General features: G+C 49.7%; 2 protein-coding genes across 2 annotated transcripts in view; both read right to left on the reverse strand.

Moving 5' to 3' along the window:
• LOC110469521 (uncharacterized) overlaps nt 1–27,790 on the reverse strand; it is a 612,305-nt gene that overhangs the window by 411,564 nt on the left and 172,951 nt on the right. The window lies entirely within an intron of this gene.
• On the reverse strand, nt 766–25,065 carry LOC144247977 (uncharacterized; the record flags this gene model as incomplete). The annotated part of the gene is given in 8 exon segments (XM_077789778.1): nt 766–792; nt 1,966–2,076; nt 3,008–3,063; nt 8,414–8,569; nt 21,643–22,728; nt 22,731–23,921; nt 23,924–24,517; nt 25,047–25,065. Coding segments are annotated over 8 exon segments (3,240 nt in total), but the record flags the coding sequence as incomplete, so codon positions are not given.

The raw sequence follows: 27,790 nt of genomic DNA on the forward strand, positions 1-27,790 counted from the left end.
TCAGCTACTGCTTCACTAACTGCACGTAGTCATGTCCTTTCTCACGAAGCCATTCTTCCACAAAACTCTCCATATTTCCCCCGTTTTTGTTTTGGACCATTAAGTTAGTTGTCCACATCTTTTGAACCATGCGTTCCACCAGCTTCTGAAGACAGTTAAACAGGCAGGGCAAAATCAGCAAGAGTAGTAAAACAACAATCAAGATTCCCACTGCATACATGATAAAAGTTCTTAGCCAAGGACCAATCCCTAAACTTTTAAGCCATTCTTCTATCCCTAGACCATCTTCTTCTTTTAATTGATGAAGGCCCTGTTGTAGTTCTTTAATCCTAGCATGTATTGATACAGAATGATCAGAGAGATTCATGCAACACATTCCTTCAAATTCCTCACATCCATGTCCCTGGGCTAACAACAAAAAATCAATGGCTGCTCTGTTCTGCAGTACAGCATGATTTACACTTTGTACATCCATAGCAAGCATAGATAAAACCTCCGATGTTTTGTTAAGTTCATCTTTAGTCCAGCATCCCAATTGTTCAGCTAACACCATAGCCTTTTTGGCAGCTCCTCCTGGTAACAGGGTTGCCACTATTACCTGTTTTAAAGTACTCCAAAATTGAGGTTGTCCAACCTGATCACATTTTAAGTCATGCACATCACGCCTCTTCCTTGTCTTCCCTAGCCTGTCCCATTGCATTAGCAAGGATATATTAGGATGGAACAGTGCTAGTTTTCCTAGGTAACAGGGTCCCCCTTGTGGTTTTACCGGTATTCCATTCCAAGCTCTATCTCCACAAATCAAAAACACACCCTTTGGCAACCTTAAGGGTTTCGTTATCTTGGAACCATCACAGTTGGAATATAACTGAGATGATACCCTTTCTGAATCCAGTGAAGAGTCCAGAGAAGCCCATTTGTTTCTTGGATTATTTACACTCTGCAAATTCAATGGAACAAAGCTAAACCATCCTCCTGTTGAAGCATTCCCTAAACTAGCATTAGCACTTCCAAAGAGATCTAATTCCTCTGGTGGAGATTGCAATGTTTCTTTAAGTGACAGTATCAACAAACATTGCCTATAGCCATCTCGTTGAGCTTCTGTGTAATCAATATTCTTGTCTGGCCCTTTCACCTTTGCAAAATTCTTGCAAAGCGTCGGATTCCTTATCAACCCACAAAATTCCTCTGGTCTCCAGACAGGAACACCTGTTAGGCAGGTACGAAATGGATTTGTCACTCCTCCCAAGCTAAGGCATAGTGAACTTTGATTAGTCATGTTAGCCAAGGTTACCCAAATATTTTCTCTGGGCTGATTAAATTCTATTAGTCCATGACAAAGATTAGTCAAAAGAACAAGATAGATTATCCACCTTATCGCTCTCATGATTTCTTCTGCTTGGATTTTAATTTTAATGTCTGCACATATTTAATAAGCTTATCTAATTCTATGTCTGGATTTCCTACTACTGGTTTTCCTAAATAAGATCTTATAGATACCTTCACTTGCTTTTGACACCTTGTTGATAAAACTTTTGAATTTGCTTGCTTAATTAATCTATCACAAGCGTGTTCTGCTTCCCACCTATAAAAAGCTAATATCTTTTGTTCTGGTGCTTCAAATAACTGTAAAGCTATAGCAACTCCTAAGCCTGTATCCCGTATTAAATCTCTCTGCCAAGAATCTCCTCGTTTTTGAAAGTCACAATGTTTACACCAAAAATGTCGTTTTAAAAATACTTGATCTTCCCAGTATGTTTTTCCACAACCCCCACAAACAAAAGCAATCCAACTGTTACAATTAAAATTCCCACAACTAAGACACTCAGGATTCTTTGGTCCTGGAATATGAACAGTCTGTAAAGCCTCAATAGCTGTAACAATTGCTGTAAAAGTTAACTCTGAAGGCAAAAGTTGATCAATCACTGGGGAAAGTCCTCTTATCTCTTGAAGAATAGGTCCCACTGTGCGAATCAGCTTCTCTTCAATTCTCCTCTGGTCCTGATCCGTCAGGCGAGCTAAGAGACGACTCATCCAGAGCTGGTTTAGTCCACTTTGCTGGCACCCAGAGTGAACCTGTAGGGGTGGAAACACAAAGATATCCCCTTCCCCAATATAGGACCTTTGCTGGGTTCTGCCAAATACCTGTTTTAGGGTCCCTATACCTGACCCATACTTCTTTGCCCCTTTCTCTCATTTCTTTTTGACCATAATGAACCATTGCAGGTGGTGCCTCTGAATCCCCAAATACACACAAATGATTAAGAACAAAGAGCACTTTCATTAATCTTTCCTGAACATCTCCAATCTCTCTATGTTTTTCCAGATATCTCTTCAAAGTTCCATTTGCCCTTTCTACAATTGCTTGTCCAGTGGGAGAATGTGCTATTCCTGTAATGTGCTTAATTCCCCATGATTTTAAAAATCTATTCACCCTGCCACCAATGTATGCAGGACCATTGTCTGTCTTAATCTGCTTTGGCACTCCCATTACTGCAAAACAACTACACAAATGCCTTATAACATGTAATGCTTTTTCTCCAGCTTGAGCTGTTGCCCAGATGTATTTACTATATGTATCTATAGTAACATGAACATATTTCAAGCGACCAAAACTATTTACATGAGTAACATCCATCTGCCAGAGTTCATTAGATGAAAGACCTCGTGGGTTAACTCCCCATCCCATGCCATGACCCCCATTATGATGACTACAGGTAGGACAAGCTCTCACTATAGCAGTGGCATCTGCATGGGATATTCCAAACTCCCGTTGTAACCCTTTTGCGTTCTGATGAAACATAGAATGTGCCTCCCTAGCAAGCATTTGCCCTGATAAAGGAGAAGATTGAGTCACTGTGACGAGCTTATCTGCCCGAGCATTACCCTCTCCTAAACCAATTTCCCATTTGTGACTTCTTATATGAATGATAGCATAAGGATGTTCTCGGATTTTTACTGCTTTTTGAAGTTGTATGAACAGTTCAAATAGTCTCTGATTTCGTACTTCCTTGATAGCAGCGTCCTCTATTCTTTCCACGACACCAACTACATACAAGGAATCTGTAACAATATTCAAAGGCCCCTTCAGGACTGTTAGAGCCCATACCACAGCTGCTAACTCCAAGGTCTGAAGGGTATCTGAGTCATCTGCAGTAAGAATTTCATGATTCCAGACTCCCTGCTCCTGCCATGTAATTGCTGCTGTTCTTGACCTCTTCCCTGCATCTGTGTATGCCGTTATTGCACCAGGAATCGGCTCCTTTTCTCGCTGTGGCCGAACCATCCAACTCAATTTTCCAATCCACTGTAATGGAGGATTTTTAATACTTTCAGTTATGACAGCACCTCCTATTCCTAGCAGAGCTTCTTGCAATTCTTCACTATTGACCAAATACCATTGTAAAGAGTCCTTTTTCATAGGAATCTGTATTAGTTCAGGCTCTCGCCCATCAACCTGCAAAATTCTCTCACGACCCCGTTTTATCAAAGCTGCTAACAGTTCAATTTTTTGAATTAAAGTTTTTGTTTGCTGAAGTGGAGGGGATAGCCATTCCAACACCCTTATCTCCCCCGTTTTTGTTTCTAGCTGTGTTAAAGCTCCCAGCAAATGTTTTTCACCACACCATATAGTGAGATTAAGCGGGATTCCCAGTATTCGCCGATGTACACGACCCTGAACCACACAGTCTGTAATTTGCTGAAGAGTTCTTTTCTGCTGAGGATTAAGGATCACTGGTGCTGTTGGGTCTGTGCCCTTCAATAAGGGTCTAAGAGAATCTAACAGTTCATTTGGAAGGCCCACTATAGGTTTAAGCCATTGTAAATCACCTAATAATTTCTGAGCATCATTTAAAGTAACAATCTGTGTTTTCAGTTCTAATTTCTGAGGTGTTACCAAACTTTGAGACAATGTCCATCCCAAGTATTTCCAAGGAGAAGTTAACTGTATTTTCTCTGGGGCCACAACAAGCTTAAAACGTCCCAGCAAGTTTTGTACATGTTTAACCTGTTGACTTGTAAATGACTTAGGCTGAGCAATCAAAATATCATCCATATAGTGATAAATGATAGCTTGTGGCCACTGTTGCCTCAATGGTTGTAATGCAGAATCTACATAAAGTTGACATAAAGTAGGGCTGTTACGCATACCCTGAGGCAAAACCGTCCATTCAAATCGTTGATCTGGACCTTCTCTGTTCAGAGCTGGCAAAGTAAATGCAAAGCGCTTTGTATCCCTGTCATGCAAAGCAATTGTGAAAAAACAATCTTTGAGATCTATTATCAATAGAGGCCATCCTTCAGGTAACATTGCTGGATTAGGCAGACCTGGCTGTAGTGCACCCATTGGCTCCATCTGTTTATTAACCTCCCGCAAGTCATGCAGCAAGCGATATTTCCCTGACTTTTTCTTTATCACAAAGATAGGGGTATTCCAAGGACTTGTAGATAATTTCAGATGCCCTTGTTGATATTGTTCAGTGACCAAGGCATGAGCATGTTGCAGACTTTCCCTTTTTAAAGGCCATTGCTTTACCCATATAGGCTCATCACTTTTCCAAATTATGGGAATCGGGAAAGTCCAAGCAATGGCTATTATCCCAAAGGGTGCTCATTTGTCAGGACAACCCCTAACTGTGTTAAAATGTCTCGCCCAATTAGGCATTGCACCGTAGGTGGTAACTGAACATCAGAAAATATTGCCTTTATAATTTTGCCATCTATTGAGACAGTAAGAGATGGCGAGCGACTTGCAAGAGTTAAACCTCCAACTCCTGTTACTGCTGTAGCAGCTGGCTGTAAAGGCCAATGTGCAGGCCAACACTGTGGTGCAATAATACTTGAATCAGCACCCGTGTCCAGCAAACCTGTAAGCATACATTTTTGTCCCTTATATTCCAACAAAACCTCCTTTCTTGGTCTGTCATTCAGATCCAAAGTTAATAGAGTCAAACCTCCTGTAGATCCAAATCCATCTCCTCCACGGCTTTTCCGTGAGGATACAGCCTTAGTAACTTGCTCTAGAGGAACCAATTGAGCAATCCTTTGTCCTTTATTAATCCGAATAGGAGGAAATGGAGTATGAACCATAATCATCACCAGTATAGTCTGCATCAATGACACCAGGCAGCACAAATAATCCAAGCATAGAGGCCGATGATCTTCCCAATAACAAAGCTCCCATTGTCCTGCCCTCGATTATAATAGGTCCATTAACTCCAGTGGGGACCTTCTGCGGCTGTGGTGTCATTAAAGTCACTTCTACTGCGGCTGCCAAGTCCATCCCGAGGCTCCCTCTTGTGGCTGGACGCAAGGTGTCGCTGCTGGAAAGGCTGGAGCAGCTATTTGTGTCGGAGTGCGGCTGCTCTTGTTCGCGCTGTTTCGGGCGTTTCCCGGTCTCCTCTTACAGGCAGCAATGTTATGAGTATCCGATTTGCACTTAGGACACCATATTCCAGCAGCAGAGCATTCTCGCCGAACGTGTCCTGTCCCTCCACATCGAAAACATCTCATACGACTGCCGTAAACATTTCCCTGGGTTGCTACTGACGCTTGGAGGGGTGCAAGAGCAGCTAACACTTGTGTCTGTGAAGCTAACATTTGTGTCTGTGAAGCTTTTGCCTGCTCTTTTAATCCCTCTCCCAGCTCTTTAATAGCCTCAACTAAAAATGCCTGCTGCCCCGTTGGTATAGTAGCCATCCTCTCTAATGCATCTTCTATAGTCCAATTAGCTCCTAATGTGTTTAACACACTTCTTGTAGAAGCATTACAATTTTGCAAAGCACACTGCTTCAACAATGATCCACACATAAACTCAGGCACTCCAGCTCTCTCTATTGCTGCCGCTGCCTTATCAATAAATGCTCCAAAAGTCTCATCCCTTCCTTGTTTAATTCCCATATACGCTGGCAAACCTCCTGGGTCTTTCACCTTATCTATAGCCCTTCGAGCTAGTCGCATTGCCTCTCGACACTTCTCAGGTCCTAGCATAGCTTGTGCCTCAGTGCGAAAATATGGTCCTAAGCCCATCAATTCATCCATAGTTACTCCATGAAGAGGATCTCCAGGCTGTCTTTGTATAGCTACAGCTTCATTAACTTCTGCCTGCCAGTGTGCACCAAACAAAAGCCTCTGATGTGGCGAGAAAATAAGCTTAGCAAGACTTCTACAATCTCCTGGTAGCAATATATTAGTACTCCAAACATAATCCAATATCTGCCTAGCCGGTTCACTAGTAACTCCAAATTGACTCACTGTAGCTCGCAACTGTGACAACAACTTCCAATCTAACGGTGTAATCTGAGCTGTTAACCCCCCGCCTGCCTGCTGCTGAAAAATTACAGGACAAGCCAGTTCTGTTGCTAGTTCCAAAGCCTGCCCATCTCCTTTGTCCAGCTCCTCTCTTGCCAAAGTCGCCCAAACTTCCCTCCGTTCCCTGGCCAGAGCCTCCGTTAGGTCAGACTCTGCCCTAGGGGTCGGCTTACTGGCAGACAAACTTTGACGAACTGTCGATTTCTGTTCTGAGGGGGCTGGAGGAGCCGTGGGCTCACAACGCAACTCTGTTTCCGTGTCCTCAGGCACAGGTCACAAGGGAGGTAACTCCACTGTAGACACAGCAGGTGGCATGGAAACACCAGGCAACCAATCCTCCCCGTTAAAACCTCTATTTTTCTCTAGTGCTGAAGTTCTCTGCTCGGCAGCTTTCTTTTCTGCCTGATGTTGTAATAATTCATTGTGAACTATCTTCCACCACTTTCCCAACTTTTTAGCTGTCTTATCATCATCTAAAACTTCCTCCCATAGTTTATCCCCAAACTTACGCCACTCAGACAACTCATGTACTGTATGAGGATTTACAAAGAACCCCTTAGAATACCCATATGTTAATAACCCTGGCAGATCTTTTTGCAAATCAATGCCTTTAATCTGCCTTTTCTGCAAGAATGCAGTAAATAAATCATATGCTTCTTGCCTCTCCATACCTATATTGTCAGCGCTGTTGCAGCCCTCCGAGGTCGTCGGCAGCACGTATCGGCCAGGCTTGCCTCTGCAGTCACCTGGGGCACGGTGCACTCTATTTCAATTCAGCACTTTTGCCGTCCTGGCTGCATCAGGACCCGAACCCTTTTTCGTCACTCCACCGTGGCGCCTATCACGTCGATCGGGTCACCATTTTGTGGAAAAAATGACGGGAGACAAGTCCATTCTATAATGTCAACAAGTCTCAGTTTATTTCAAGCACACATGTATAGTTATACCCGTTATAATGAAGCTCATGCATATTGCAAAATTTAAGCTCATCATTGGTGTATGGAAAACAGGTCAATCCCGCCTTTGGAGCTTTCTAAGCTTGCTTTGTCTTCCCTTACATTTATCTTTTTTGCTGAACATTCTACTGTTGAGAACCAGCTTAGCCAAGGACATAAGATATTATTGCTACATCTGCTATTGCTGCACTGTGCAATTTTCAGCTACTGCTTCACTAACTGCACGTAGTCATGTCCTTTCTCACGAAGCCATTCTTCCACAAAACTCTCCATACTACTATATTTTCCACTGCATCCAATAAAGAGTGGAGGTTCTCATTATCCCATAAATTGCAACTGAGTTATTTGTAGAAAAGTTTTCTAATATTTTTCACAGAAGTGGCCAGGTTAATCTATTATTGAGATTTTAACTCTTTCCTCTTTTTTCCTGCATGACCTAACAACATCCTTAAACGCTTGCTAAGTTGCCTGACCTTCTGTCCAAAGTTAATGCACCCTCTTCTTTCCCCTGAGTTCCCACAAAAGCTCCATGGGCAGTCAGGGCAGTCATTTTCCTCACCAGCTCATCTTTTGCCACACTGGGACAGGCTGCTCCTTCCCCCTTAAGATTACTTTCTCAAAATGTGCCCTTTGTTCCTGACCCCTTTGTTTTTAAGGGCTTTTTCCCTTAAAAATATCGGTACCTGATTTGGTACTCCTCAAGTCAGCATCCTAAATAGGCCAAAGACTGCCCTTCCTAATTCCAGTGTGGAAGTTTTGTTGCTGTCCCTCCTTCTTTCACAGATCATTGAAAACTTGATTATTTCATGGTCCCTGTGCCCCAGGCAGCCTCTGAGCCCCACATCTGCCTCCAGCCCTTCTCTGTTTGTGAGCAGCAGGAGACAGAGCATTCCTTGGGAGTGGAGTGTTACAAAAATTGGGTAAAACAGAAAACTCCTTAACACCAGTGCAGCATTAAGAAGCAGCATTCTTTATTCAGCCGGATGCACGGGGGATAGCTCCTCCCAAAGCCGAGCTTGCTGAGTACAGGAAAGTTTCTGTTCATGTTCTGTATTTTGCACACATATTCATTGATTGTCCTGGACTAAACACACATCTGATAATCATTTTTCCAGAATCATTAACATATTTCCTCTCCCCATTACCCATGCTGTCTTCTGTCCTGGGGATCTTCCCTGGTGGTCCCTGGTGGTCATGGACCCCAATGTTCCCGTGGGCCTGGCTGAGCTGGCAGGACACTGAGGCTGGTGAACTTCCAGTTCCCCTTCTCCCACAGTTGGCATTGTGTGGTTTCCATAGGCCTGGGGAGTTGGAGAACAAGCTCCAGTTGTCAGCTCACCTGGTGGAGACAATTCATCATCTGGTGACATGAGGTCACAGAGTGGACTGTGACATCACAGAGTGGACATCAAGCAACTAAAGCATCATTGACTGTCTGTGTGACATCAGATAACAGGCTGTGACATAACAGCAGACTATGATATCACAGAGTGACATCAGAGACCAGCTGTGTGACATTAGAGATCTGGCTGTGACATCTCAGAGCAGGCTGAGACATCCCAGAGGGGCTTTGTGACATCCCAGGAGGGCTCTGTGAGGTCACTGGGTTGGTCACTCCACCCCAGCCCCCCCTCACAGTTTCTCCCAACAAGTCCAATGCTGTTCATGCCCAGCGGAGTCCCTGTTCCCCGGTATCCTCCCAGTCCCCCTGGAGCCACAGGCTCCACCCAAGGATGTTCCATAGGATCCACCCCAGAGCCTGACATGGGGACAAGGGGCCAGGGCTGTTTGACCAGGACATCAAGGATGTGGATTATCCAAGTCCCTGTGGCCTGAGTTGAGTTGCCCAGGGCAGGAAAGATGTCTGGCAGCTGGAGCAGGGCTAGGGAAGGGCCTCCAAGGTGGGGCTGGAGCCCTTGGGCTGTGAGCAGAGGCTGAGGGAACTGGGATTGTCCAGCCCGGAGCAGGGAAGGCTGAGGGGCTCCTCATCCCAGCCTGGCAGTGCCAGCAAGGAGGAGATGGAGAACACAGAGCCAGGCTCTTCACCGGGGGCCTGGTGGGAGACAAAAGCCAATGGGTGGAAGGGGAAACAGGGGAGATCAGCCAGGACAGAAGATGATGAAATGAATCAGATTTGTTTCAGCATTTCCTCAACACCAAAAGCAGCCTGACCTCCCTTCTCCATCAACCACTGACAGCTTTGCAAATCATGAATTGTTTGAGCTCTTTTGCCCCCACTCCAGGATGAGCATCCTGATGCAAGAACTTAACTGTGTTTATATCTATCAGAGAACCATGTAAGTCTAAAATCAGTTTTAGTATGGAAATCACTTGTGGATGGTGGACTCATCAGATGCTGCTGGGATGTTGCACATAGGGAAGAGCGTGATTGTTATTAAATTGTGTCCTGTTCTACCATGGTCTGTTGGCCATGAAGAGAAACTTTCTGTGCCTCTGAGTCTCACCAGTTCCTGACTCCCAAAGGACACAAACCTGATGATTTGTGGTTCCCACTCCAGTCGTGGTACTTGGAGCTCCCTCCATCCCCAGAGCAGAACTCCCTTGTCCCAGAAAGTCCCTGGCAATGCAGGGATGAAGGAAACAGGACAGGCTGTGGGGATCAGAGGCAGGGCACGGCCAGGGATTTTGGGGTGGTTGTGAGCCCAGGGCAGGACCCGGCCTTTGGCCTTGGTGAACCTCAACCCATTGTCCTGGGCCCATGGCTCCAGCCTGTCCAGATCCCTCTGCAGAGCTTCCTGCCCTCCAGCACAGCCACACTCCACCCAGCCTGGGCTCACCTGGAACTGACTGAGGGTGCCCTCGATGGCCTTGTCCAGATCAGCAATAAAGAGATTTCACTGACCTGGCCCCAGCCCTGATCCCTGGGGACACCCCTGGATGTGACTCCATTCCTCAGCTGCTCTGAGTGCCAGGGGGTGGATGAGGGAAATGGTGGGGAGGGGGTAGGGACAAAGTGTGATTGATTGTCAGCCATGAAGGATCTTTGTCGCTGTTGAGGCAGGACGGGAATTAAGAGGCTCTGACTCAGAAGGCTGTTGAGAGTAAACTCCGGTTAATTCAAAATGCACTGCTCTTTTATACAGAGCTCCGCAAGGACCAAATCCATTGGTTCTGAAGTGAAAACAACCCACCACCATTGGTGCAGTGTGGAGAGTTTTGTGGATGAATGGCTTCGTGAGAAAGGACATGACTACGTGCAGTTAGTGAAGCAGTAGCTGAAAATTGCACAGTGCAGCAATAGCAGATGTAGCAACAATATCTTATGTCCTTGGGTAAGCTGGTTCCCAACAGTAGAATGGTCAGCAAAAAGATAAATGTAAGGGAAAACAAAGCAAGCTTAGAAAGCCCCAAAGGCAGGGTTGACCTGTTTTTGATACACCAATGATGAGCCTAAGTTTTGCAATATGCATGAGCTTCATTATAACCGGTATAACTGTACATGCGTGCTTGTAATAAACTGAGACTTGTTGACATTATAGAATGGACTTGTCTCCTTTCATTTTTTCTACACCACAGCATCACCATGGTCTTATTGGATACGCAATCTCTCTATGGACCATTGGTTCCATGCAGCCCTGCTGTGTCACAGTGGTTCCTTGGTTCCATGAAGCCCCACTGCATAGCAATGGAATCTTGGTTCTGTGAGGTTCTGTGCGGTCACAATGGTGTCCCTGATTCTGGAGACCCTTGGTTCCACAAGGTTCCATGATGTCACAATGGTCTCCCTGGTTCCAGACTGTAACAATGGACCCTTGGTTCCACGAGGTTCCATGATGTCACAATGATCTCCTTGGTTCCACACTGTAACAATGGACCCTTGGTTTCATGAGATTCCATGATGTCACAATGATCTCCTTGATCCAGACTGTAACAAGAGACCCTCGGTTCCACGAGGTTCCATGATGTCACAATGGTCTCCATGGTTTCAGACTGTAACAACAGACCCTTGGTTCCACAAGGTTCCACATTGTCACAATGGTCTCCTTGGTTCTGGACTGTAACAATGGACCCTTGGTTCCATGAGTTTCCTAATGCCACAATGGTCTCCATGGCTCTGGAGTATAACAATGAACCCTTGCTTCTACAGTGTTCCACGATATCACAATTCTCTTTTGTTCTGGTCTGTAACAATGGACCCTTGGTTCCACGAGGTTCCACAATGTCACAATGCTCTCCTTGGTTCTGGACTGTAACAATGGAACCCTGGTTCCATGAGATTCCATGATGTCACAATGATCTACTTGGGTCCACTAGATTCTATGGTGTCACAATGGTCTCCGTGGCTCTGGATTCTAACAATGGATCCTTGGTTCCATGAGATTCCATGATGTCACAATGATCTCCTTGGTTCCATGAGGCCTTGCTTTGTCACAATGGACCCATGGTTCCATGAGCTTCCGTAGTGTCACCATGGTCTCCTCGGATCTGCGTTGTCACAATGGACAACTGGTTCCATGGGACCCTGCTGTGTCACAATAAACTCTTAGTGCCATCAGGTTTTCTAGGGTCACAATGGTCTCCCCGGTTCAACGACACCTTGCAGTGTCACAATGGCTGCTTGGTTCCATGAGCTTCCATAGTGTCAGCCATGGTCTTCTTGTTTCTGCAGTGTCACAATGGACCCTTGGTTCCATGAGCTTCCTAAATGTCACTGGTCTCCTTGGTTCCATGTGGCCCTGCTGTGTCACAATGGTCCCATGAGTCCATGTCCCTTGGTTCCATGAGTTTCTCTACTGTCAGCAATGGTTCCTCTCCTCCAATGCGGGACCATTGTGTCACAATGGACCCTGGGTTCCATGAAGTTCTTCAGCATCACAATGGCCCTTTGGATCCATGAGGTTCCTTCGTGTCACCACGGTCTCTGTGGATCCACATTGTCATAATGGACAATTCCTCCCATGCAGTCCCACTGTGTCGCAGTGACCCCTTGTTTCCATGAGGCCCCACTTTGTCACCATGGACCCTTGGTTCCATAGGTTTTTTTCTCTAACAATGGACTCCTTGGTTCTGTGAGTTACCCTGCATTTTACAGAGGTTTCTTTGCTTGCCACAAGGCCTGGCTGTGCCTCAATGCACCCTTGGTTCCATGAGGATCTGGAGGATCACAAAGGATCCTTGGATCCACAGGGTGTTGAGGAATTTCTCGTGGAACAAGGACGTGCTATCCTTGATGCTGTTCCTTTGCAGGAGCTGGACAACCCTGGCCTGCAGATTACTGAATTATTTTAGTTACTTTAAAGTACTTAGGACATCCTTGGAAAGAGAATAAGCCTTGTACAAACACAATAGCCAATGTTGGGTGCTGAGTAGTACATGAAAACTGGCACATACTATAACCTGATCAGATGCTTGTAGAATAACAGCCAATCAATAAGTGACAATAGCAAATAAATATTCATTGGTTAACATAATATGATTACATTTATTATGTTAACCAATGAATGTTAATTTGCTATTGTATTATGTAAGGCAATAAAGGCATAAAATAAGACATGAAAAAATTAGACAATAAAGGAGGATGACATCAAGCCATATTGGTTTGGGTGTCATTACTCCAGCTGGCTCTCTGTGGGACCCTCTTCAGATTGTCAGCAACAAGGGATCTTGATTTTCATACCTAGTAAAAATGGATTAGGAGATGCTGGGGATCCATATCAACTGGGGTTTGATGATATCAATCTATAAATAGGAAAAGTAAACAGGACAAAACAATTCCCTCTGCACTGTTTTCAATATAGTGGCTTGACTTTGAATACACTTCTGCAATCTGTCTAATTAACCACTGAAGAATTGAAGACTTGAATTATTTCCATGGGCTTGTTTTGTTTGGGTGTTTGGAAGAAATATGAATGAGCCTTTGTCACTGAATTTCTACACTGAAGGGCTCAAGAAAGAAGAGGCCTCTGGAGTAGTAAAGTTCATCACCAACCTCCAAGGTGCTGAGGATTCATCCCCATCAGAGCAGCAATGAGCAGAAATGGGCTCAGCTTTGGGGCTGCCCCAGCTCTGGGATGGGCCCTGGGCCTGGAGCAGGAGCAGCTCTGGAGGGCCCCAGGGCCGGGGCTCTTGTGCTGGCCTGGGCAGATGGGATGGCAGGAGGGGCTGCAGAGCTCTCAGCACCTCAGGCAGAGGGGAGCAGGGCAGCCAGGGAGCTCCTTTGGCCTTGGCCAGGCCCCTTCCCCCATGGTGGGGCTGAGTCCTGGCTGAGCTGCAGCTGCTGCTGTGCCCTTGGCAGGGGCTGAGGCCGTGGGGCAGTGCCCAGAGCAGCCTGGGCTGAGCAGAGCTGTGGGGCCAGAGCCGGCTGGGCTGTGCTGGGGAGAGGCCCTTGGTGCTGCCCAGAGCTCAGGGCAGCTGGCAGAGCTGGCAGGGAGCTGGGCTGGGCTGGGAGAGCCTGGCACAGAAACCATCAGTGTCCATCTCAGCCTGGCTGAGCGGGCAGGGGCCAAGGCCAGCAGAACATGGTCGGCAAGTTCTCTGTGTGGGAGCTGAGCTGGTGAGCCCTTGAGCCCTCCCAAGGTCTGGGGCTGCACCTCCAGCTCCAGAGATGTGACAGATGGGAGCAGAGACAAATCATTCCTGCTGCATTCTTCATTGTGTTTGCTTGTACAGGTGACCTGGATCCATATGTAGATGAGCTGTTTTGTGTCTGAAAACACTGGTAAAGTAAGAAGAATACTATTTTTTAGCTGAAAATAATATTTCATGCATAACACACAATGAGAAAGAAAAGACACATATGATCAGAAGAGCATCTGAGTTTTTCAGAGGACAAGAGGCTCATTGATGTTGCAGCAGTCAAACCTGTTCAAATACTTTCCTCAAGGCTTCCTTGAAACGGGAGGTGACCACCAGAGGCCAAGGCCAGCCAGAGCTGTCTGTCCTGGCAGATTTTGTCTGGGAGAACCCTTGCAAATCGGGAATTTTGGAGGAAAAGTGTCAATTTTGGCCATGGTTGCCTGTGCAGAAGGGATGGTACTTTTCCACAGGAAGAAAAGCACAGATCCCCAGTGTTTGAAGCAAGGTGAGAGCCAGCTCTCAGGAAGACAAGGTCAAAAAGACTTGTTTGTAATGGCAGCTTTTGATGGGAGCAATCCCTGGATATTGGGAATTTTGAGGGGAGAATCCCATTTTGGCCATGGGTGCTTGAATGTGAAGGGCAGTTCTTTTCCATTGGAAAGAAAGCCCAGAGCCCTTGGCTCCATGAGGCTCTGATGTGCCACAGAGGCCCTTTGGTTTCACAAGGCCTAAAAATGTAGAAATGGTCTCCATGGTTCCATGAGGCCCTGCTGGGTCACAACAGACCATTGGTTTCACTGAGCCCCACAGTGTCACTATGGTCCCTTTGGCTCCAAGAGGCCCTGAAGTGCCACAGTGGCCCTTTGGTTTCACAGGCCTCAAAGTGTCAAAATGGCCTCCATGGTTCCATGAGGCCCTGCTGTGTCACAAGGGACCTTTGGTTCCATGATGCCCCAGAGTGTCACAATGGCATCCTTTGTCCCGTGGAGTCAGAATGGACCCTTCATCCCATGGACCCCGACAGTGTTCACTGTAGTCCCCTTGATTCCACGAGGGCCTGCCATGCTCTAATGGTCTCTGTGTTCCAGTGGGTCCCAAAGTGTCAGGATAGTCTCCATTGTTCCATGAGGCCACGCAATGTCACTGTGCTCCCCTTGGTTCCACAGAGCCCCACAGTGGAACAATGGACTCTTGGTTCCATAAGGTTCCTCAGTCACAATGGTCTCCCTGGATCTGCAGTGTCACAGTGGCCCCTTGGCTCCGTGTGGCCACGCTGTGTCACAATGGCTCATGGTTCCATGAGGCCACACAGTTTAACAAGGGACCCTTGGTTCCACGAGGCCTTGCTGTGTCAGAGTGTCCCCTTGGTTCCCAGAGGTTTCTCAGTGTCACAATGATCTCCTTGGATCTGCACTATCACAATAGACCACTGGTTCAATGTGGCCCCAATGTGCCAAAATGGATTTTGGTTCCATGGGGTTCTGCTGTGTCACCATGGACCCTTTGATCCATGAGTTTGGGCAGTGTCACAGCTGAGTCCTGGGTTCTGTGAGGCCCCGCTGTCACCAAATCTCGGAAATATCACAATGAGGCTCCTTAACACTAATTTGCTATTTCAGAGGGTATAATTTATTCAGGCCTGAGGCCTAGTGAGGGCTAACTCCTGATCTGATGCAGACATGTAATTTTACCAGTGTATTGCTCATATACAGTTCCTAAATGCTAATTACGATTTACCCATTTCCATTAAACCCACCCCAAGTTCCCAGATTCAGTCCTTGTTTTCTCTGTCACTGCACCCTTGAGCCAGATATCTTATCTTCCAGCCATCCCTGCTGGGAAAGCAGCCCCTGAATGCCTTGTTCCTGTGCTGGAAGTTCACAGGCAGGGTAAAAATGGAATTAACCCTTTGGGTATCAGCCCAAGGCTTTGTGTGGCCAGGCAGGGGCAGCAGGAGGCAGAGCTGCCAGCAAAGGAAGGGCCAGCGAGGTGGGGCAGCCGGGGGTGACAACAGCCTGCAGGGACAGAGGCACAGGGCAGGGAAACCGTGGGACAGCCTGGGCTGCAGAGGGCACAGGGATGTGCAGCAGCTGCAAGGCCCTGACAGAGCCAACCTGTGCAGCCCTTTGGCCGTGGCTGCTGGCCCTGGGCCTGAGGCCACGAGGGGACAAGTGACCCTTGCAGCCCTGGGGCCTCAGTGCCTCCTTGTCCCTGCTCAGCAGCCTGGCAGGGCCGCCCCATGGTCCTGCCCTTGGCATTACACATCCCCACATGCCAGTGCCCATCCCGGGAAGAGCCCTGAGCAATGAGGAAGGGACAGGATCTGCCTTGCCAGGGGCTGGGGCTCAGGCTTGGGCCCTTTGCATTCCTGAAACACATCCAGGTTTGCTCAGCACCAGAGACACCTTTGCCTTGCCTGTCCCAGCTGTCATCACTGCCTCCAGTGTTCTGCTCTGACTGGAACCTGGGGACACTTTCTCAGTCCTGTCCCTCAATGGGATCCATTAAAACTTCAAGAAGCTCTGAAGTTTTAATTTTGAGTTCTTGAGAAGTTTTTTGAAGACACATTCAGGGACTGAGTCTAATGTAAACAACACCAAAGCCTTGAGAGGGTCATTAAAATTTTCCTATTCCAGTTGTGGAGAAAGATTTCAAAGTGCTTGTAAGAAATACACATTCCTATTTTAAAGGGTGTATTTTATTACATTTCTCTTTAGATCAGAGGTGATTGCAGCATTCTGTGTTTGATATTGAGCCAGAGTCTCCCCTCAGGAGCTCTGGCCTGCTCAGAGATGCTGTGCCCTGAGCTCTGGCCCAGCGTGGACAACCTTGCTCCACATTGCCCCAGCCCATCCTGTCTGTCCTCACTCACCTGGGACCTGCTGTGCTCGCAGAGCTGGCTGCACCCAGCCTAAGAGGGGCTTTCCCTTTTTCTATGTTTGAAGCAATCTAAAACTCCTGAGTTTCCCCATGAAAACAGACACCCTCCTCAGGTGTGTGCCAGCCCAAGGTGCCACCAAAACCATCCAGACCGGCCCTCGACCAGCTGTGAGGGTGGATCATCAGCCCCAGCTGCACTGGGCACTGCAAGGAGCTGTGGCCATGGGCACTGCACTGACCCCACTGCTGGGTTTGGCTGCCACGGCAGCCCTGAGAAATTAAAACTGTCCTTGGAAACACTGGGGAGGACTGGGACATACTGGGGAACACTGGGAATGCTGTGGGAGACACTGGGACATACTGGGAGTGATACTGTGGGGATCTGGGACAGCCTGGGAACATGAGGAATGCTGAGGGGGAATCTGGGTGGACTGGGATGGACTGCGGGGGTACACTGGGACACACTGGTACATACTGGGTGTGAAACAGGGAGTGAAACTGGGGGATACTGGGACAAACAGAGAACATTGTGGGGAAGACTGGGCAACACTGGGGCATATTGTAGATGACATGGGAGGAACTGGGAGGGCCTGGGAATGAACTCAGGTGTATTGGGAGGGACTGGGCTGTGCTGGGAGGGACTGGAGGGGCACTGGTGCTGTACTGGGCTGTACTGGGGATGAACTGGGCTGTACTGGGAGGGACTGGAGGGGCACTGGGACTGTACTGGGCTGTACTGGGAGGGACTGGAGGGGTTCAAGGGGCTGTTCCCGTCCCCTCCCATTGGCCGAGGCTCCCGCCCATCACAGCATCCAACCAATCAGCGCCAGGGATCGTGGCTTTGGGGGCGGTGCCTACAGTCAGCGCCATCTTTCCTTTTGCCTACATCTCCCATCATGCCCAGCAAGCCAATAGAGCCTCATTGGGGCCGGGACTACAACGCCCGTCATGCCCCGCGCTCCACAGAACCCCGGTACCGCCCCCATTTGTCCCGTAAGTGCCCCCCAGACCCTCCGGGATCACCAAGTGCCCCTCAGCGCCCATTCGGGACCCCCCAAAAGCGTCCTAGGATCCCCTGAGTGCTCCCAGCCCCACAGATGCCCGGTACAGCCACTTCTGGGAATTCCTCTCCTCTCATCCCCCGCGGCCCCAGAGCCCCTCAGAACACAGTTCCGCGCCTAAAATTCCTGCTGCGCCCTGCGCTCTAAGGAACCCGGTTAAATCTCCCCAAGCTCCCCCCGAGTGCTCCAGAGCCCCCGAGGACCTCACGTCGTGGCTCGGACGCAAAAGTGTCCCCCGAGTGCATTCCCGGTCCGCAAACACCGCGTCCGAGGCACTTCCGGGACTACAGCTCCCATCATGCTCCGCGGCGCACGCCCAGCACTGTTCCAACCGTGCCTTCATCTCCCGTCATGCCCCGCGCCCCAGCGAGAGCCGCTGTCACCGAGCCTGAAACTCCCGTGATGCTCCGCGGTCCCGTTACACTCCATTGTACCCGCGCCTACAACTCCCGTCAGCCCCCGCGCCCAGCGAGCCCCGCCCGAGCCCCCCTGGTCTCCCCCGGACCCCGAAGGGCCCCAAATTCCCCTCCCTGACCTCCAGGGCCCCCCTGGACCCCCGAGTGCTCCCCCGGACCCCGAACTGCCCCTCAGAATCCCTGAGTGCCCCTCCAAGTGCCCGCCCGGCTCCCCCAGGTGTCCTCCAGACCCTCAAGTTCTCTCTGAATTCCCTCCCCAGACACAAAACTGCCCCAAATGTGCCCCAGAAATGTCTCCATGGACCCCAAAGTGGCCCCTTTTACCCTGTCTGAGAAAATAATACAAAAAACGACAAAAAGCTTAAAAACAGGAGTTATAGCGCAGAGGGCAAAATCAATAGCTGAAAGTGGTCAATGAATTAATGAAGGGAATTGTGATACTTAGAACCCATGACCAAAAAATTTTTTGTTTCCTAAAACATATACATTTTTTGTATAAATTTTAAAAATTACGTGTTAAAGATACAGAATAATATTATTAGACATAAGAAAAAACAATTATAACTGTATTTATTAATTAACCTTTATTTATAAAGAAAAATGCACAATTTTTTAATGCTTTGGGCTGTCAGTCTTAAGCAGGCCCTGTCAGACATGGTGAGGCTGGGGGTGAGGAGCAGCTTGTCCAAACAGGGTCAGCCCTCAAGGAGCTCATTCTTCTCCATGCCCAGCCCTGCTAAGGAGCCATTGAGCATCAAGATCACCTGGGAAATGATTCTATCAACTCTTCTCTGAACAGAAAAATAAAAGAATATTCATGTGATGAAAAAATAAAAATCAGGAGGTGGACTTTGAAGTTTCCGTCCTGAACAGAACAGCAAACTGCACAATCCCTGGAGACTTGAAGACAATGGAAGGAAGACAAAGAGCTCCTGAGGGCTTTCTGTATTTTAAGGATCCCCAGGGTGGATGTGGGGCTGGGTCCAGGAGCCTCAGGCACTGAGAGAAGGATGAAGAAGCTGCTGAAGGAGTCAGAAGCAAAACTCCAAGTTGCTCGGAGAATCCCTGGTCCCCAGTGAGGGCAGGGACTGCCAAAGGCTCCCCAGGCACTGGAGAGAGCAGATCCTGGAGGCCAGGACTGCAGGGAGCCCAAGGCTCAGAGCAGGGAACTGCAATGCTGAGCAAGGCCTGGGCTGGCTGGGGGAAGCAGAAAGGCCAAGCCCTGAGCCCAGCCTGGCACAGCAGGGCCCGTCCCTGACGGGTGGCTCGGGGCTGTTTGTGGGGCAGGGGGATGTGAGGGGCAGCAAGGACAAATGCCATAAACCTGCAGCCCCTGCAGCCTCCTCAGGGAGGGCGAGGGAGAATGTGAAAAATGCCAATCACTTGGTTTTTAAAATTTTAAAAGTTTAATACTAATAAAATGGTTATAAAAATAATAATAATACAATTACAGTAATAAAGTTTAGAGTTAGGACAATTACAAGACAATAAAAAGCAAAGAATTATGGATGTCCAGGTGCTCTCAGACACTAAATCGCAAAAAGCATGCCTTGTGAACAAAGGAATAATGTTACAAGCAACAGCCTGTTGCATATTCATATATCTCATCCATGATGCATAAATTCCTTGCAAATTAAGAACATTTCTGCTTTTTGTCAACTTCTTCTCCTTAATCCTGTTGGTTCCACAAAGATGGAGAGAAGGTGGAAGAATGTTTGTCTTTTCTGATAAGGAGGCTGTGACTTTTTATGGGCCCCCTTCGCTGACATCTCTGTGTGAGGAGTTTCTTGATTATCTCATCTTCCTGCTTGAGCTTTTAACAAATCCTATATCACAGAGTTTCTATTTTAACATTATGTTGTAACCTAAAGCTACATTTAACTCACTATGTAAGAAATTAATACAGCATAACTTTCTAACATGACACATATAATATTCATTGTAACATTTGCGAAAAGCCAATCATAAAATATGCATTTTTCACAGAGAAGCAAAGTGCAGCCCCTCACAGGGAAGTTCCTTCTGTGGGGCTCCCGAGGCGCTGCCCGAGCCCAGGGACAAAGGCCTGGGTGCCTCTGGCCCTGCCAGCCCTGCCCAGCCCTGCCCATCTGTCCTGGGGCTGTGCCCCTGTGCGCGCTGCTCCTGTGCCCTGGCCGGCTGCACTCGCCCATCTCGCTGTGCCCCAGCATTTCTCACCCAGCGTTTCTGTGCCCTCCCTGGGCTGCCTGCACCCAGCGCTGCCGGCTCCTGGCACACAGAGCCAGCCCATGGCCCAGCCCCACGCTGGGACACCACCAGCACCAAAATTCTACCCTGGCAGGGACTTTTCTTCCTCCTCAGCTCCAGGCTGAACCTTCCAAGCTGTGCTTTGGGCAGGTTTCCTTCTCTTCCCACTGCCAAGGAAAGCTCTGTCTCCTGCTGGTAACAGACAGGGAAGGGCTGGTGGGAGATGTGGTGGTCAGAGACTGTTTGGGGCACAGGGGCCATGAAATTACTGAGTTTTTAAATAGTCTGTGAAAGGAGGGCCATCAATAAATCTTCTACCCTGGAGTTACAGAGAGCAGACTTTGGCCTATTCAGGATTGATTTGGGGAGTACCAAATCAGGTACTGATGTTTTAAAAGGAAACAGCCCTTAAAAACCAAGGATTCCAGGAAGGATGGACACAGTTCAAGAAAGAAATGTTGAAGGAACAGCAACAGCCTGTCCCTCTGTGCCAAAAAGTGAGCTAGCAAGGAAAAAAAATGGCCTGGCAGGTCATGGAGCTTTTTCCAGGAACTCAGGGGAAAAATTAGGGTGCATCACCTTGGGAGGGAGGACCAGGAAACTCAGGACATGCTTAAGAATGTTATTAGGTCATGCAGAAAGCAAAATAGAGAGGTAAAAGCTCAATTACAACTTAACCAGGCCACTTATGTGAAGGAGAATAAAAATGTTTTTATAAATACATTAATGGCAAAAGGAGTGGTAAAGACAACCTCCATTTGGTGGGTCAAAAAAAAGGTTCCATGAGGCCTCTGGGTGCCACAATGAATTCCTTGGTGCTGCAGTGTCATGATGGAGCCCTGGTGACACAAGATCCTGCAGTGTCACCAGGGACCCTTGGCTCCATGGGCACCACAGTGTGACAATTGTTCCCTCAATTCCCAGAGTCCTTGCAGTGGAGCAATGGCCCCTTGATTCCATTGTCCCCAGGCTCTCCTGCTGGGAAAAGCAACTGAGTGATGAAGCATTTGCTGCATCTGAACACTGAGGTCCATCTTGCCCCCTCTTTTCCTTATTGCCATTGTTCCAACTGCACATTTCTCAGAGGATAACCAGGGATTTTGGGACAAAACCACATTTTTTTGATTGTGAATGTCCCTGGGGATCCCCATTACACCAGGGTGAGGTCGCTCTAGAGCAGCTTCTCTCTCTCCTGGCAACCTTTTTCCTCCTCCCCAACCTCCTCCTTCTCTGCCTCCTCCTCCTTCTTGTTACCTTCATCCCCACTGTTCAGAGCATAATTCCAAGAGAAAAGCCAGTGATTTTGGGGCACAAAACTGCTTTTCTGAGGGGGAACCTCCACAGTGGTTCTGGTCCTGTCAGGGCACCCTTCCTCCCTGTCCTCCTCCTCCTGCCCCGCACTGAGGGCACACCTGAGCTTTGCCCAGAAGAGGGGCTGCGCAGGGAGCTCGGAGGGCCAGCGCAGGTGTGTGCGCCGCAGCAGCACATGGCGCATGCGGTGGAAGGCCGAGAGCTCGGCCTCGGGGATGTCCTCGAGGAAGATGAGGACGAGGACATCGCGCAGCTCATCAAAGAGGCGATAGCTGGCCATCTGGATCTCCAGTGAGTACCACTCGCTGCGCAGGTACCCGCGGCTCACCACGCACACCGTGTGCCGGCTGTTGTACACAGCGTCCACGATGTTGTCCACTATGGCGCGGCCGGGGTGAAAGTCACGGTGGTGCAGGCAGAGCCACAGGGCTCCGCGCTCCAGCTCAGGCACCAACTCCTCCAGCACCCACCGCTCATCCCCAGAGTTGTAGGACACAAAGGTGTCGTAGGTGTAGCGCCGCTGCTCCCGCCGCCAGCGCCCACGTGCCCACGCGTGCAGCGGGAACAGCTGGTAGCGCAACCGACAGTACCCACGGTGGTACAGCAGTGGCAGCACTAGCAGCAGCAGCACGGCTGGTGCTGTCCCTGCAAACAGGTACCGCCCCATGTCCAGGTAGCACACGCGTGTGTCAAAGGAGTGCAGGTACGTGGAGGCCCCACCTGTCTCACCACAGGTGCAGTTATACAGGTAGACCACCTGCACGGGCCCACCTTCCAGCCAGGCAGGCAGCCAGGCATTGGCACAGCTGCAACTCAGCGGGCACTTGCGCAGGTCCAGATAGCGCAGGGTGGGGAGGCGGGTGGCCAGAGTCACATCCAATGTACGCAGCTCGTTCTTGGCCAGGTGCAGCTCCTGCAGTCGTGTTAGGTTGCCGAAGACCTCGGGGCCAAGGCTGCGCAGTCCTGCACTCTCCAGGTTCAGGCTGCGCAGCTGGCTCAGGTTCTTGAAGACGCCGGCAGGCAGTGGCCCATCCCGCCATTGCTGTCAGCCAGCGTCAGGTTCCGCAGCTGTGCCAGGTCATCGAAGGCATCGTCAGGGATGGCCGAGAGTGAGTTCTGTGCCAGAGAGAGTGAGCGCAAGGCACCGAGGCCCTGGAAGAAACGTTGTGGGACTACACGCATCCCATATGGCTGCTGTGCCTGCAGATTCAGGTCATAGAGGTTATGCAGGTAGCGGAAAGGCGGCAGCTGCCGCAGATGTCGGCTCAGGTAGCGCAGCGCGTTGGCACGCAGGTCCAGCACACCCAGCATCAGTTGCACCGGCTGGAACGCGGCCGCTCTCACCTCCAGCAGCCGGTTGTGGTCCAGGTAAAGTCGGCAAAGCCGCGGGAGGCCCTGGAATGCCTTGGCTGCCAAGTGCTGCAGGTTGTTCCCACCCAGGTCAAGCGTCTGCAGCTGGTCAAGCCCCTTGAAGGCGCCAGGGAAGAGCACGGCCACGCGGTTGTTGCGCAGGTTGAGGTCTCCCAGCTGGTGCAGGTCAGCAAAGGAGCCGGGCAGGAGGTCAGTGAGCAGGTTGTTGTCAAGGCGTAGGTGCCGCAGGTCGTGGAGTCCACGCAGCGCTGCGCGGTCCAGCCGTGCCAGCCCATTCACATCCAGCCGCAGCTGCCGCAGCGCCGGTGCATTGTCAAAAGCACCCGCACCAGCCACCAGGATGCGGTTGAAGCGCAGGGACACGTTGTGCAGCTGCCGCAGAACTGGGGACCCGTTGCACGATGGCAGCCACTGCAGCAAGTTGTGCTCAGCCACCAGCTCGCTCAGCTCTGCGCGCTGTGCCTGGTTCAGCAGCCGCCCTACGCAGCCCAGGTGCCGCAGCTGGTTGCCAGATAAATCCAGGGCACCCAGCACCGGACACTCAGCCAGAGCCCCATCGGGCATTGCTGTGAGCCCCATGCGCTGCAGCTGCAGCCTCTGCAGCTGCTGTCCTCTCAGCTGCTGGCACAGGTATTCCAGGCCGCTCGTGCCTACCTGTAGCCCTGACACGTCCACCTGGTGCGGGGAGATTCCAGGCACACGCAGCAGCTGCACTACGTCCAGCGGGTTCCCAGCCAGGTGCAGGTATGTCAGGTTGCTCAGGCACAGGTGAGCGAGTGGTGCAGGGTCTGAAATGTTGTTGTAGGACAGGTCAAGCTCACGCAGCCCTGAGGGCATCACCCCAGGGGTGGCCCTGAAAGAGCTCCCAGGGAGTTGTTGCAGAGGTGCAAGACCCTCAGCGTGGGTGGCAGCCCCGGGCCCAGTGTCGACAGCATGTTTACACACAGGTCGAGCAGGTCTAGGTGCGTCAGATTCCCCACAGCCATGGCCACGGGCTCCAGTGCTTGGAGCCGGCCATCCCGCAGCCAGAGCGTGGTGAGTGCGGCCAGTGGCTGGAAAGCTCCGGGGGCCACTTTCTGTAGCGGATTGTGGTCCAGCCGCAGCGTGCTCAGATTTCCCAGCCCAGAGAACACACCCGTGGCCAGCACTGACACCTTGTTGTGGGCCAGGTCTAGGTGCACCAGTGCTGACAGCCCCCAGAAAGCCCCTGGGGCCAGGCGTTCCAGCTGGTTGTGGGTCAGATCAAGGGTGTAGAGCTGCGGCAGGTGGGCAAAGGCACCAGAGGGCACCTGGCGCAAGATATTGACAGAGAGGTTGAGGAATGTGGCAGTGGAGGGGAGGTCGCCCACTGCAGCCCCCACGGTGCTCAGGAAGCGCTGGATGCAGCGGAACAGACCAGGGTCCCGCGGTGCCTGGATGCAGTTGCGGAAGCCATAGGGAGAGACCCCTGCAGGCACCACCACCAGTGTCACCAGTGTCACCAGCAGCGGGGTGCACATCCTGACTCACCCTGCAGAGATCCTGGATACAGTGGGAGAGAGAGGAGGAGGAAGCATATCCTTGGTACCACAGAGACCACGCTCAAGGCCCAGAGACCACACTTGGGGACTCAGGGATCCCCACCACCCTAGGGATCCCCTTGTGAACCAGAGACCCCACCAGCATCCCAAAGACCCAACTCAGGGCCCAGGGACCCACGATCCACACCCCAGAGACCCAAACAGAACACCGGGACTCCCACTCTGTGTCCAAGGACTCCTCATCCCCACCCCAGGGAATCACATACATACTCCAGGGACTCCCGTCAGGGCCCAGAGGACCCCCCCACCCCCATCCACAACCCAGGCAGACACACTCCAGGGACCCCCACCAGAGCCCAGGGACCTCCCCTAGGGCCAAAGAACCTCCACACACCCCAAGGACCCCTTGCCCCCCACGGATTTTGGGCACCCCCCTGCTCCCCGTCAAGTTCCCACCGTGCCACTGCCTCTGCTTTGGGTGATTTTGGGGTTAGAAACGGGAAGTTTGGGGTATCGCTTTTTGTCACCACTGCCCCACCCACCTCCCAGTGACGTAGGTGGGGGAGGCCCCTGCCCAGACGGATTTAGGGGTCCCCAAGGGGCTGGCAGGGCTACGAGTCTACACAGCTGGGTCACCCCGCCTCGGTGCAGACTCCCGGAGTCTGGGGGGCCCCTGGGACACCCAAGCCTCTTCGCCCCTGCCGCGCTGTCCCCCTGCTGCCACGTGCTGCTCTTGGTTCCTCTTCCCCTTCCTCAGACTGAACCAGCTGGTTTTGGTTCCTTCGGGGAAAATACTGGGCTGTACTGGGTTCTACTTTCTTATACTGGGCTATACTGTACTATATTGGTCTACAGTGGGCTGTGCCAGTTGTACTGAGTTATCCTGGACTCTAAAGGCTGCTAGTGGGCTGTACTGGGCTGTACTGGGCTGTATGGGTCTGTACTGGGCTGTACTGGGCAGTACTGGCCTGTACTGGGCTGTAATGGTCTGTACTGGGCTGTACTGGTCTGTACTGGTCTGTACTGAGCTCTAATGGGCTCTACTGGTCTGTATTGGTCTTTACTGGGTTGTACTGGTCTGTACTGGTCTGTACTGGTCTGTACTGGTCTGTACTGGTCTATACTGCTCTGTACTGGTCTAGACTGGTCTTTACTGGTCTGTACTGGTCTGTATTGCTCTGTACTGTTCTGTGTTATAAGTTGAGGCTAATAATTTGATTCAGCCTGTTAAGATCAATTAATAATTTTATTAATTACAGCAAGCGATAGCAAGCAAAACAGCGCTGGGTTCAGCTGTGAGCCTGGCTCCGCCAAAAGCTGACAACCTTTCCTTCTCTTCAGTCCCTTTTTATCTTGCATGAGTGGGGGTGATGAGTCTCGTTCCACCGTGGTTATCAGTCCCAGGAACAATGGGTTTCACAAGTGGGGTGGTGTGTCTCCTTCCACTGCGGTTTATCAGTTTCAGCAACAATGGGTTTCCACTGCGGTTATCAGTTCCAGCCAGTCCTGCAAAATCTTTCACAATCTTTGTTTGTGGTTACCAGTCAAGCCTGCAAATTCCATGTCCCGACTTCCCCCCCTTTTATCCTAATTTCATACTTTTGATGAACAAACAAGTCAATGCAGTTTCTCACAGTCCCCCATTCCATATTTTATCATTTTGTTCATCAAATAGTTTTATTTCTTGGTGGGCTAGAATCAAAGTCTCTTCTACTTCAGGATCTCTAGGGATAGTTTCATATTTGGCTTTGATTAGCATCAGGTGTGCTGCTTCCGATCTTCTTTTTACTATTTCAATTACCTTGTTGAATATACATGGGCCAAATGTTAATCCTAACACTAATAATATTAAAGGACCCGCAATTGTAGATAGCAAGGTAGTTAACCAAGGGGAGTGATTAAACCAGGTCTCATACCAGCTCTGCTGGGCCTCCCTTTCCCTTTTCCTTTTCTCAAGTCCTGCTTTCAGTTTTGTCATAGTGTCTCCTACCACCCCAGTGTGATCTGCATACACACAACATTCTTCCCGGAGGGCCACACACAGTCCTCCCTGTTGTAAGAATAGAAGATCTAGTCCTCTTCTATTCTGCAGAACTACTTCCGATAAGGACCTTACTGACTTTTCCAATGCTGATATTGATTGTTCTATACGTTCCAAATCTTCGTCTACAGCAATCCTCAGGGAATTAAACTCCTTTGTTTGTTTTACTAGGGAGGCTACTCCCGTACCGATACCTGCTCCCCCTGCAAGCATTAAAAGTGAGACTGTAAGTGTGGTCAAAGGCTCTCGTTTTTGTATGTGGTGTTCTGGGATGTTTTGTACATTATACATATATTCGTTGGGGTGATAGATAATTTTGGGAATCACAGCCACCTGTATACAATAGTCAGAGGTTTCGTCAAATATTTCTAAGGAAATACAGGGGGTGAATCCTCCTTTTGAGCAGATCCACTTGGTGTTTTTAGCGGGAACTAGCCATTTAGCTGGAGTATCTTCCCGTTTAGCTTTAGTAACAGTCTCACATAAATATTCCAGGTGTGTGGGTACTCTGCCAATACATCGTCCCCTCCCCGTTATTGAAGCCAAAGTCATTCCTTTACCCCGGGAATCTTTCCAATTACATTGCGGGGGATTGCTACCATTAAGACATCTCGCCTTTTCAGATATCCTTACAGCTTCGTAAAATGGAGGCCTAACATCAAAGCAGAGCCAACAGCGTTCTGTTAATTCTGGCTGAGTAGCATTTAAGACTTTATATACTCCCTCCATTAATTTCCAGAGAGTGTTAAACCGGGAATCCCCACTTGGCGGTGTTGTAGGAGTTGTAGTTTGGTTATCCGTTATCAGGTTCCTAGCTGTTAAATCCCCAACTATTACAGGACTAGGGCCCACTGCCTGTGTGTCTGCTGGTACAGGCCCTTTCTTTATGGTAAATACGCTCCCTCTGTCTTTTCCAGGTTCCCAATACCGAAAGCCCCATGATCTTCCTACCATCCATCCTGGGTCTGTGGGCTCAGTTATGTTTAAATGCACAAATTGGCAACTCCCTTTCCACCCGCCCAAGAAGGCGCCACTAGAATCCTTTTGTGGAGGGGTACACCCATAGGGTCCCCATGATACTTTAAGAAATTTATCTCCTGCTGCTTGCCAGTCTGAGGCTATTGTTTCACACCCCCAGTACCCACAGAAATATTCTCCA

Source organism: Lonchura striata, chromosome 37, assembly GCF_046129695.1.
Source record: "Lonchura striata isolate bLonStr1 chromosome 37, bLonStr1.mat, whole genome shotgun sequence".
NCBI classification, from domain to species: domain Eukaryota; kingdom Metazoa; phylum Chordata; class Aves; order Passeriformes; family Estrildidae; genus Lonchura; species Lonchura striata.